We start from the raw sequence: 12,282 nt of genomic DNA, 5'->3' as shown, positions 1-12,282 counted from the left end.
AGATAATAAATACAGCCCCAGAATGCAAAACCCTCCTGTTCATTACTGCCCTTTATGCAGTAATACAAGACAATACTGGGACTTTAAGGCACAGGACTTGTCATCTGAAGCATTTGTCCTTGCTTGGTCTTGTAAATGGAATAAACTGGTATTGAAATGTGGGGTCCCAGTACAATGGGCTAAATAAAAATACAGCAGAAGATGCATTTTATGAGAAGAATTTTTAAAATAGCACGTGACAATACAAGGAAGCCAACACTTCTTACTGGATGTTGCACTCCATTATGCAGTGATCTCACACAGGGGAGGCTTGCATTGGTATTTATGAGAAAGGGAGTAAGCCTCTCCCTACCATTACAATATTTGATTTAATACAGATATGCTATGTAGGGAATGAAAAAGTTTCCTTTTTAATTCTGTGTTAACTATAAGAGGAAAAAGCAGGACAATGTATGAGTGTGAATCCAGAACTCCAGCATATTATTCTCATGATGTTGATTGTTCTATATAGTGTAAAGCAATAGGAATTTTGGAAAATACTGTTCATTCTGTCATCTGTTTAAATAACATCTGCTTTCATTGAGAAGAAAACTCAGACTTGAGTTTGCTGGAGTAAGATTTTCTCAGATGAGAAGAGTAAAACCAGAAGGGATTAAAGTTGGGAATTGAGAGAGAAATGAGTAAACTTTTATTGAGCAATTCTTAAATTGACTTTAGTTTATTGCCATTGGCATTCTAATTACTGTAACAATTAGAGAAGTGCCAGCTTTGAAGTTGTTTGGTGTTTGAGGAATTTGAGAATCAAGATTTAGGTTTGGTCTCATRCAGAATAGCACATTAATGTATAAATAACTTTTGCTGTCAGCAGATAACTGACACTGGTAGCGATGGTTTCTAAAGGGGTTATCAAGCAGTTAACTCCAAAGCCTGATTGGCATTTCGTTTTCACAGTAGCTCTCTAAATAATGYCTTACTACCATGGCAAGTGTAAATTGTAACACTTGTGATTCATCTGCAAAACATACTGCTTGCCAGTTGTTTTACTCAAAGTGCTTTGGCAGTGGGATCTGCCAGGAAGAAAGGTCAATGGCAAAATYGAAAAAAAACCTCCAGGGATTACACTGCACTTGTCCAGAGAGGGGACTTTACTCCAGAGACTCGGTGGTGTTTTGCTTCTCTCTGATTGTTCTCTGTCAGAAGGGCTAAAGGATGTTGTGAAAAGTTCTTTGGTTGATGACAGATGAGGGTAAACCCTTTTTTGTTTTGTTAAGCCTGAGCTGATGGGACAGCTATGGAAAGCTCTCTGCCCAAAGTGAGAGAAGAATAATCACCTGCACACAGAACAGCTATCTAGCAATCCTTAGTGTGTCCTACTGGTATTTCAGAGAGCTTCAACCTGATTGACAGTGATTTCAACCTCTAAATCCTATTTCAGTTTTTGTTTCTTCTTCAGTTTTATAGACAGTGCCCAGATCCATATTGATTCTAGTTGAGTGAACTGATACTTAGTTCCCTAAACTTTGTTAAAGGTTTATTTTTTTGCTAAATTATAATAATAAAGTTCCCAAGAAGTCCCTGACAATTTATATAGTTWAAAAATCTGGAAAAATAGGTTTAATGCTAAATTTGAAAGCCCATTTTAGTTCAACCAAAAGAAAAAGAAAAGCCTTTTCCTAAACAGTTTCATTACTTTGCTATTTGTTTTAAAATACRGAGTATGTGAATGTGTGTATTTGTGCAATGACTTGAGCAACTTGTAAAGCAAAAAKCAAAAGCCATGAAAATAAAGAAGTTTCCACAGAAGAAGTTTCCATGAAAAATAAGAAGTTTTACATTSCTGCCAGCCTCTGAGATGATCAGAAATGAAAAATGCTGCTCAATCCCAAAGTAAGTTTTCTACAGCTGCATCCTTCATGCTTTCTGTTTAAAGCTCCAGTTTGCTGTTCCAAACCAGTACTCACCACAAATGCTYCCCCTCCAAAGTAGTCTAGCAGCTTACCCACACAAACACCTTTTTTTCCATGTTATAATAGATCTTATTCATGAGTGGAATTTATTTTAATAACACTCGATTTTCTTACCTGCTGACCAGTTTGTTGATTAGCATCTTCTCTAAAATGCAGTTTTCTTTCCAGGTCCTTTACAAGTGCAGCTTTATTTTCCCGAATGGAATCATCTGTTGCTAATGGCAGAGGCTTCAGGTTTTTCTTTGTTAATCCCTGGGTTGGCCTAGTAAAAGAAAATTCTGATACTAAAATGCAGCAACCAGTATATATATATTTTGTCACCTGTATGATATGATATATTATGCTGGAACCTATTATTTATTTACATACAAGATAAAGCAAATACAGGATTTGTTTTGGTTTCTTTTTTTTTTTTTTTTTTTTTTTTTTTTTTTTTTTTTTTTGGCACTATCTTAATGGGGCATCCTATTCCCATCCTATTCATTTCAGTAGATATGAAAAACACATGTCTGAAAGAGAATAAGGCTTATAATGCTACAATAAGCATCTAAGTTCCATTTATATTTAATAATGAAATTGTGGTGTCATGGTAAATGCTAAAGAAATGTATGATGGTGTTACCTTAGGTGTACAATGTGTACATTTGACTGTCATCAGGCAATAATTTAAAAGTTAACACAATTTCTCATTGACCTTTATCTCGCATCTTCATTGATCTTTTGCTCTTTTCCTTCACTTCTCTCACCCTTTTATGATATGTAACATTAACAGTTATTTTTTTTTTTATTTTATAAATGTGGTCTGTTTAATTTCAGTGAGGTTTGAAAATAGTTAAATTCTTAAATAAGACCATCAGGAGACCATCAGGAGACTGTAGAGTGCCCTGCTGGAGCACAGCAGCAGAACACTGCTAGGAAGTGTACAATATTCTGGAATCTTGATACCAAGGCTCAAGGTAAAGGCATAACTGSTGATTTTTCTGCAGACACAGTGAGCTCTCACTCCTTTTGTAACCAGAATTACTGGAATTGATAATGCCAAGAAGGAAGCCTGAAGCTTCAATAGGTATCACAGATACTGTTCAGGTTCCTTCCTGACCTTTTGTGATCTTGTTAAACTCTCTCCAGTACAGAGGTTGAGATTTGAATCTCAGCACAAGGAGCGAGGAGCTCTAGTTGTGTGGGAATTCAGCTCTGAGCTGGGACCCAGCGAAGCTGAAATGAGGAAAACATATTTAATAGTCAGCTTGGTAGGAATATTGTGATGATTTAAGTGGCCATGCCTGTGCAGCAGTGAGCCAAAGGAAAGCACTTTGTAGGGCTTTGTAGGTGTAATTAATGAAAACAGAACAGAACTTGAGCACTTGTGCCCCTTCTCTGAAGGGGTGGCAGGGGCCTGGTGACAGCTGCACTTGGTTGTTGGTGGCTCTTGCAGCATTGTGGAAGCAGCCCAAAGGCTCGAGCTGGCTGAAGTGAAAACCTTTGCTTGACCCTCACAGCTTTATGCTGTCCTGATCAGGATGGCAGGGCTGGGAAGGCCTTCAGGCACATGGTAAGGGGTGATGGCAATTCTGTGCCTCTGCTGGGCAACTGAGAGGTCTGTGAGTAGCGGTGCAGTACTGGTTTGATGCAGAATTTCTTGGCACATRGAGTGGGGAATGCTATAGACACAGGGACACATTTTTCTGTCATAATGACAGATTGGTTGATGTGGTATCAGCAGGATAGTCAGGAGATTGTGACCCGCTGATGGCTATCACTACCTTAAACTGTACCATTGATAAAAGGGGAAAATATTCTTTACTTTTTGCAGGATTTGGAGTTCTACGGTAAATAATTGTACCAATCTATAAGTTTTGTATCTTGCTAATGCAGGGTTCACATAGTCCACAAAAGGGATATTCTTTTCAGCTCCACCAGTACAGAAGGAACTCCTAAGTTCACCACCTGGCCAGTACATCATCATCTTTATTTGCTTGCATGATGGTTGCTGTTTTGTCATAGACATCATGCTGCCTGTTAATTAAAGTATTTATGTGCAAACTGTTACTCTCCTGGGATCTTCGGGGGGACTTCAAGTATAGAAAGTACTGCAACTGGGAAAATACCATTGCATAAGTTATTTCTTGGATTTACCTGGACTAAAAAAGTAACTTGAAGTATAATGTACTGGTAAAACTTGGCTTGTTACTTGCAATAGGTGTGAATGTTTTATATCTTGTGTAAACCAAGAGTCTTGGAGTGACTTATCCTGCAAGCTGATGAAATCTCTTCTCGCACTAGTACAGTCTTATGAATCTCTGAGCCCCCACATTCTTGTATATCTGTTTGTATGCTCAAATTTCTCTATCTTGAATTCTGTGTAATTATAGAAGGTATTATCCCTTCTTTTCTTTACTGAATGTAAAGGTTAGATTAAATGACCAGAATATATGARTAACTCACTTTTCTATTTTATGAAAGACTTGCATTTCAGTGAATCCCCAACTGAAACCTTGAAGAAAAACACATCCTCGTTTCCTTAGAGTATTTCTTGTCCCTGCTTCTGTGCAGGTGGTTTTTGCTACTTACGTGGCTGGTGTACTTCTGGGCAGTCCCATGGCATTGGTGGATGGGGCAGTAGGGAGTGAAGGAAGAACAGCACTAAGGAAAGCCACTGGGTTCTGAATCCGTCCAGTTGGGGAGATGGGAGCAGGAGTCACAGTCTGTGGCTGGAACTGTTTTACGCTCGCTGTCGGAAATGTTAATGGAGACACCACGGATTCTTTAGGGCTTGGTAGAGACTGTTCATTTTTGCCTGTAAACCCTCCTGAAGACCTTGATTGGGCAGGTGGAGGATTTCCAATGAAATGTTCCATGTTATTTGTTCTGGGAGTTGCCTGAGGGACGTTGCTGAATGTGCCCGAGGAGCTGGGCGGGGGCGTTTGTGGGGGCAGGAACTGCTTGGGGCGAGTGTAACCAAAGGCTTGTGAAGCAGAGACTGAGCTTTGCTTGTACAGGGCTGAGGTGGACTGCTGGTACAGTGAAGTGGCAGAATTCACTAAAGTCGTGTTGAATGCCAGCTCTCTTAGAGATGCCTGATGCACCTGCTGTTGTTCAAGCAAGACCTGGTTGTGGAGCTGTTTTAACTGGCTCTGATCACTGCACAGAAAAGAAAGATGAACAAAATTGGTTGTAAGCCCCAAAGGAGCCACTTGGCWGCATTTCCATGTATGAATTCAGAGAGAAAAATTCTATGTCCTGTGAATCAGTAAGAGACAGGTAACTGCTACAACACATATTCTCTAACATTGTGAGAAGAGCATACTGTTAGTTTGCTACTAAAATAAACTTTTCCTTCATCTCCCCTTGTTTGCCAGAGGCACAAAAGCTTTTTGTCTGCAAATTATTTGACTAAAGACAATTCTTAGACTATAACATGTGAAATATAAATATAAATCTTACTTGAAGATATTTAAGGGATAGAATTGTCAAAGTCACCTTAGTAGCTCTCTGCTTGTGCAACTAAGAGTAAGATTTAGTATATCATAATTTAAATGAGTGTTTGTAAACCAGATTGCATTATTTACCTCCTGCTGAAGTGGGTCCTGAAACGGGCACTTTGACTGATAAAGGTTTGTAATAATCCACCATGGGAGATATTACCAACGTAATTTAGGTGGTGTTGACATTCAGTGACAGGCAGGAGTGGATAATTCAGAGAGGACTTGCATTCCATGCAGTTGTTATTTTTCTAGATGCTATTTACTAGATAGGTCTTCGGAGGTCTTTTACTTTACAATTAAGGAAAATCATTTTACCTTGTAAGTTCACTACTATGTCTATGGAAATACAGCACACAAAAAACAGGAGAGCTTTTCCCCTTCCAWACTAGAAAAGACATAGTGGATATGGAAAATGATAATAAATGTAATGAACTATGGAGTATTAAATAACTGCTGATAAAAAGTGGAAGATTTGGATGCAGTGACCAATCACAACAGCTCCTGACAAATCAAATACACACGCAACACAATTTGATTTTAGTTAAAAGAATTAGTTTCCATAATGTGCTAAACAAAAATCACATCAAAGGCAGATAAAGATAACAATTTCAAGCTTTCATAAAGTAGAATGAGAGAGAGTTAGTAGTTGTGTGGGCCTGATTTTGTGCCCTTTCTATATACATTGCATAACAAAGCAACCCTTCGTTACAGGGCTTTTTTGGGAGGGGTTTTGAGAGAAATTCTGCTTTATGCAAGTGTTGGGCATTTAAATACTGCTTCTGCTCCCCCCATAAACTCACTATAGCGCAGAAAGTATTAAATTAAAAATKAAATCAATTAAAATTTACTTTAATTAAAATTAAAATAACACAATTAAAAAAAAAAAAACTGTGCTCCAAGTTCTTCCTCTGCTACAAGGTAAGTTCAGTCTTCYCCTTGTAATATTCATGCTATGAAATGACATCCCTTTTAGAAGTACCAGTGAATTACTTTCTAAAGTCCTTCCTGAGCCCTTAGGTACAACCTCTGCCTATYTAAGAAGTGAAATGTAGATGTCTGCATGCTTTTTGTTAAACTATGTGTGGGAGGTTGAAAACATGCTGAAAACACTTTTCTTAAGAAGAAACTTCAGTGTGAATTCCATAAATTAACCTCCTGGAAAACTACACTAATTTTTCAAATTTCCCCATGAGCTCCCAGTGCTCTAATCATGCAGGTGCTTTTTAGTTCAAGTGCTTTCACATTATCAAACATTTCCAAGTATTTTATCAGTTTTAGGAGGAGATGACGTTTGTGGGACMTAAAAGTCGTGAGGCCTTTTGGATGACAGCGGCTTGCTGGTTGCCAGTCTGTACTGTGTGTTAGAGTGAGTATGTCTGATTTGGGCAAAGTTGCACACCCAGAATTGTGTGAGATAAGTTTGAAGAGCCCGGTTTTATTTTGTCTGCATATGGACAGTGTGCTTCACCTTTTGACTGCAACGGAAAATGTTGTGGAATTACTAAAATTTCAAAGGGAAATTTCCTTTTAGATTTGGAGAGCACTTTTCCTGAAAGGGATATACAGAAAAAAAATACAGAAAAAAATAATCGCTCCATAGAATATGTTTTCTAAGATTATGGGTAATTAGGCCAATGCAGTGTGATATCTACTGTCTTTTTATTGTGCATTTGAGTTTTTGCTCTAGTGCAATAGTAATCATGGTCAATAAATACTAAACAATATCAGTGATGCTCCTGAAAATTAGAATTCTGTTTACTTACAGCTTTGGTTTAGCCAGTACAGGGGGAGGCTCCTTGGATGGTGATGTTGGCTCTGCTATTTTCATTGGCTGTCCATTTATCTTCTCTGGGAAGTGGTTGGGTCTGGTTTGGTTTGTAGCACCTGGTCCATCCTCTGAGGATGATTCACTTCCTTTTTCATCTTCAGGCAGCTTGAAGTGTACACGGAGCCCAGCCTTGGAACTCGACCTGGGTTCGTTGTGGTTCACAAGAACACCTTCAAGCTTARGTTTGGGTGTTTGATTTGCTCCATGGCTGGAAGGGGTTTGTGGGGGAGATTGGTGTTCAGTAGCAACAAAGCTGATGGAGCTCATSGTGTGAAGGGCAGCAGAGTTAGTGCTGTCTTCAGGTGCTGAAAGAGGAGAGGTTARAATTTGGTGATATGTAAATGCCATAAATCATAGTGAAATGAAATCACAAAAGTTGCAGTTCAAAAAACTCACTCTGATGTCCTTCCAGCTGTTGGACTGAGTTGTTTGACCTTGTTTGTTTAAGAACAAATTCCCTTGGAAAAGGAATATTGTAAAGGCAGAGGGAAAAGAGACACCATTTCAGTTTGGAAAATCAATCAGTGRTCTTCAGCGACATCCCCAATGAATTCCACTAGAATCTTTGAAAGACAAACTTTTTTTTTTCCCAGCAAATTGTCACAGTTTTTAGTTATGAAGAACATTGCCAGAACTTGAACTGCATTGGAGTCAACAGTACACAGCATAAATCACAGCCTGCTCTGCTTGTATTGACTAGGGAGCAAAGGACTCAAAGTAACTCTTACCTTTGACAGTCAGGCAAGCTATGCTGGATACTGTGCCATATTTATTGCTTGCAGTGCAGGTGAAACTGCCAGAATCTTCTGAAAATACTTCAGCAATAACCAGAGTACAAATCTCCTCTGCAAAGCATCAGAGCAGGATTAGTATTTAAAGTGAACGTGCAGTGAGCAAATACACAAAACCCTGACTACCTTTGGAGGGATTTCCTTAAGGTCTTCCACCTTGCTCAGTTAGTTTCTAGTTCCATCAGTATTATCAATTTTGGCAGCCTTTGTGTGCAGCAGCTGTTAACAGCATTGTCTGCAGCAGCTGGCACCCTCTGTGCTCCAGCATGCCCAGTGAAAGTAAAGAACAGGTGTCAGCAGTGTGTGTTTTCCTTACACATGAAATACACACTTAGAAGAACTTAAAATTTCATTTGGAAAAATACAGTGTATTCCACAAACTCAGCTCACTAAAATACAGGTATTTTTATCTTTGCAGATTGAAAGATTAATTAAAATTAAATGGGAACAGTTCAAGTGGAGTCACTCTGTAAGGGRGAGAAATACAAAACATGTCCATATAGGCTGTGATTTTCAAAAATACCAGTGCAGATTTGCAGATAGAGGGGATTATGCTAACTGTGCTTGTAGAAAGTTGCCTTTTCACTTCTTTGTGGAGATGCATATTGGGAACCGAAATTTTGTGCTAGCAAAAATTATATTCCATCTAGAAAAGTCAAWCTGGGGTTATGACATTCCTGTCTGAGCAGTATCTGACATGTCTGAGCAGCAGTACCACTAATAAATACCAATCGTGATGGGATTTTAATCTTTTTGTTTGRCTGTGTAGCTTGGAGGGGGAGGGACAGTAACATCTAAAGTGGATTGAAATGGGGGCTGATAAAATTTCTTCACCTACTCAGTGACTGTTTTTCTACCATTTTACAATAARGATTCCTAAAACCCTACAGGATAAATATTTTATGGGTACTTTTGTAGAAGGCCATGATTGTTTCATGTCATCACCAAGGAAAATCTAATAGCAACAAAGAGATTGTTTCTTATCAACTACAGGAGAATAATAGTTTATTATAGTAGTATGATAACAGAACTAGTTTAAGGCATTATAATATCTAGTTTATCATGCTGGGATYTGCCAACCACTGCATGCATGGAAATCCAGATTCCTTCTGAATGAGCAGCAGGTGATGAAGCTGTGACAACTGTGCCCAGCTGATTATCCCCTAAAAACTGCTTCACATTACTCAGCAGTGATGCCACTGGACAGTAACAGAACAGTGTYGGTGGCTTCTGGTAGAAGCTCCATKTTTTCCATCCTAAATCTCAGACAGAGGCAGTTTCAAGACTCTTTTTCAAAACAAGTGTTCAAGACACTTTTTGGTGTAAAAAGTTTCACATAGGGCAAGTGGAATGTAGAAGTTTATATATAGAGTTATAGAAGTTTATATTCTGTAAGATTGAATTACGTCTGTAGTAATTTTCCATCTTAGGAGGGGCAGTTTCATATTTTTAATGGCRAAAAGAGTAATGAGGAGAATGAATCTCTCATGGAGAAATAATCAAACCTATGAGGCTCCTCTGCTCCAATCATGTGGCGTAGCCTACATTCTGCCCCGATCCTTGAAATCAGCAGATTCAGCCACATTTATAGGATTTGCTGATATCAGGGGTGGAACACCTGATGTKGGGCTCTCACATTACACTGGTAGGGAGCACAGGGAATGGCTGACATGTCTAAACATCTGATGCAATGATCCCTAACTGGYAAACTAGATAAAAATAGCTCAGGTCTACATCATCTTGTATACTTCAGGACCTCACATGTACAGGGGATCCTCATAGATTAAATTTATTAATCTTTAGCTCATTTAGATCCTGAATTAAAACTGGGTCAAAGCAGAATGGAAATGTTTTTCTCAAAAGGGACAGAATTAATTCAAATTACATGTTTGTGGAATAGCCGACAGTGAAATGTGTGTCACTAGTAGCTATAGAACAGGGGAAAAGAAGAAATTACATTTATTAAATTATGAACTCCCAATAATTAATATTTTGTGATGATAAATCACCACATTTATGTAATGAAAAAATTATGAGCCCTTTGATGATCCTCACCTGGTTCAGCCATAGATCGTGGTTCTAAAGGGGAGAAGAGCAGAATTATTAGCTTGAATATGGTAACTTTTGCCAGTACTTTCTTTTTCTTAAGCACTATATATAAAGCTTGAGCTTCTTAATATGATAGAATACTCTTTTTGATCCAGAATTCTGTTTTAGGGGTGGTGAAGACAGCCAGGCCTTCTACTCAAATGTATGTCAAAGCCACTGAACAGTATGAACACTTAYGAACTCTTTCGGGAACTTATGAATAGGAAATATAATAGTGCAAAAAGCTTTTTTAAATTACAGTATTAACACTATTTTATTGTGTCCTGAAGACCATTTATGAAACTATGATCCACATGAAATCTAGTTATGACTGTTTCTTTAGGTTTAATTTAGTGTGATAGTTAAGAAATTTCTGTTGAATTTTCACCATTTTAGCATTATGATTTATGAGAAAATTGCAGGTGTTTCGACTGCATTTGAAAAGTAAAATTACCATTGTAATAAGAAATTCACAGTGTTGCTATGTTAGCAATTTTTTGCTTGCCTATATTTTATTAGACATGATATTTTCACACAAGAAACATACTTTTCTGTAATATCCTAAAATCTGGAGAGTCTTCTATCAGTGTTCCTTCTCTATACCATTCAACCTTTGGGGAAGGAGCTCCTTTCACCCGACATTCAAAAACAACAAGCTGCCCCTCAGAAGCTGAAATATCCTGTAACATCTAATAGAGAAAATGAATAGACAGTCAGTAAATGCATTAATGCTCTGGAAGTCATACTGATTTCAGTGAGATTTAATAAAGTCACTTAAATCCTTGAATAGCTTAGGAAAAACAGTATTCCTTTTAATTTTTTTAATTTTTGAGCTGATTTTTATTTATCTCTCTTTACAGTTATTTAACCTCTACTTTTCAAATATTTCATAGAACAAATTACCTTTGTAAATACAGGAGCAGCAATTATAGGTCTTCCATCCAGTCCTTGCAAATARTTAGTAGGGCTTTGAGCCTGTAGATTGCAAAATACAACAAGATGGTATTTAGATGTACAGACATYATTTTTCATAAACAGGAGAAATGTGCTTTTGCACATAGAAGAGATTTTGGTSGATGAAATCCAAAGAAAAATACTTGATACAATGAACAGAAATTCTGTTGTGGACAGCTGCTGCTGATCTTCCTGAATAGGATAACAGCAAAAATGCTGTTATTACTTTATTGCTTTACTCAGCTAATCATGATAAGAAAAGCTTTACTGCAGTGAATTGTAACATCTTTTCTTAATACTTCAAGAAGGCAAATATATATTATCTGCTGGATTATAGTCTTCTTTTAAAAATTCTTACTTACAAAATATTTATTGATGCTAATAAGGMAATGTTAGTCAAGTCATGTGTGTGACTGCTACTATAATTCTTTTTTCCAAATCAAACCATTTACAGAGGGTGGAAATCAAYTTATTGATCCTACTCAGTGAAAACAGAATGGAATTGTTCTCCTCCTGGAAAACTTTATAGTATAGAYGAGTATTTAATATAGATTTTTTAATTTAGTGGAATTAGAGTTGCCCCAGAACAGCAGAATTATAATTCGGTATCTTGAGAAATAGCCAAATTACATAGATGGTGCCTATTAACCAACCAGATTTAAAAGTAGTGACTTTTGAGGTGACTATTACCCTTGACTTAAGCATCTTCTCTCAAAATGGTGGTGCTGCAGAGGCTTAGTTGATTATGATTCTCATAATCAAAAGTATCCGTGCATTACTTCACCTGTTCAGTATCTGTTTATTGGTTACCACTAATTCTGGGCTGTAAACGTTGAAAAGACACTGTAAAAGTGAGAAACTCATGAACTTTTCAGTTTTAAGTAAGTATGGCTACTCTTTCCTATCAGGAAAGAATTCACAGCTAGGAGCATGCTGACAACAAAGAGGCCCCAAATGCATGCTAATGTTAATTAGAAACTCTTGGATGTGGATAGTAAAATGTTATATGGCAAACAAGCTTATCTACGTATAAAGTAAAAATAGCAGTGAAACGATTCAGCTTCAAATAAGTTCCATTGAAAGAAAAAGATTTCAATTGAGTTGTGTAGGAGGGAGAGGAAAAGGTGCTAGGCTGGAAAATGGATCAGCCAGTCTGTGATGTGGAGAGCC

The 12,282-nt window shown here is 37.6% G+C and overlaps 1 protein-coding gene across 1 annotated transcript in view; it reads right to left on the bottom strand.

The window, feature by feature from the left end:
• The window catches only part of MYPN (myopalladin), a 41,697-nt gene that overhangs the window by 16,481 nt on the left and 12,934 nt on the right, over window positions 1-12,282 (bottom strand). The window contains exons 5-11 of the mRNA XM_057377832.1: window positions 11,062-11,133; window positions 10,706-10,847; window positions 10,126-10,149; window positions 8,008-8,124; window positions 7,215-7,584; window positions 4,538-5,107; window positions 2,082-2,229 (exon numbers count right to left, since the gene is read on the bottom strand). Of these exons, the coding sequence (XP_057233815.1) occupies window positions 2,082-2,229; window positions 4,538-5,107; window positions 7,215-7,584; window positions 8,008-8,124; window positions 10,126-10,149; window positions 10,706-10,847; window positions 11,062-11,133 (1,443 nt within the window). The remainder of the gene's footprint in view (window positions 1-2,081; window positions 2,230-4,537; window positions 5,108-7,214; window positions 7,585-8,007; window positions 8,125-10,125; window positions 10,150-10,705; window positions 10,848-11,061; window positions 11,134-12,282) is intronic.

Source organism: Malurus melanocephalus, unplaced genomic scaffold, assembly GCF_030028575.1.
Source record: "Malurus melanocephalus ecotype Western Australia unplaced genomic scaffold, MMel_1.1 scaffold_327, whole genome shotgun sequence".
Lineage (NCBI taxonomy): Eukaryota > Metazoa > Chordata > Aves > Passeriformes > Maluridae > Malurus > Malurus melanocephalus.
The sequence above is the reverse complement of the archived record's forward strand: the minus strand, read 5'-3'. Positions and strand labels throughout refer to the sequence as shown.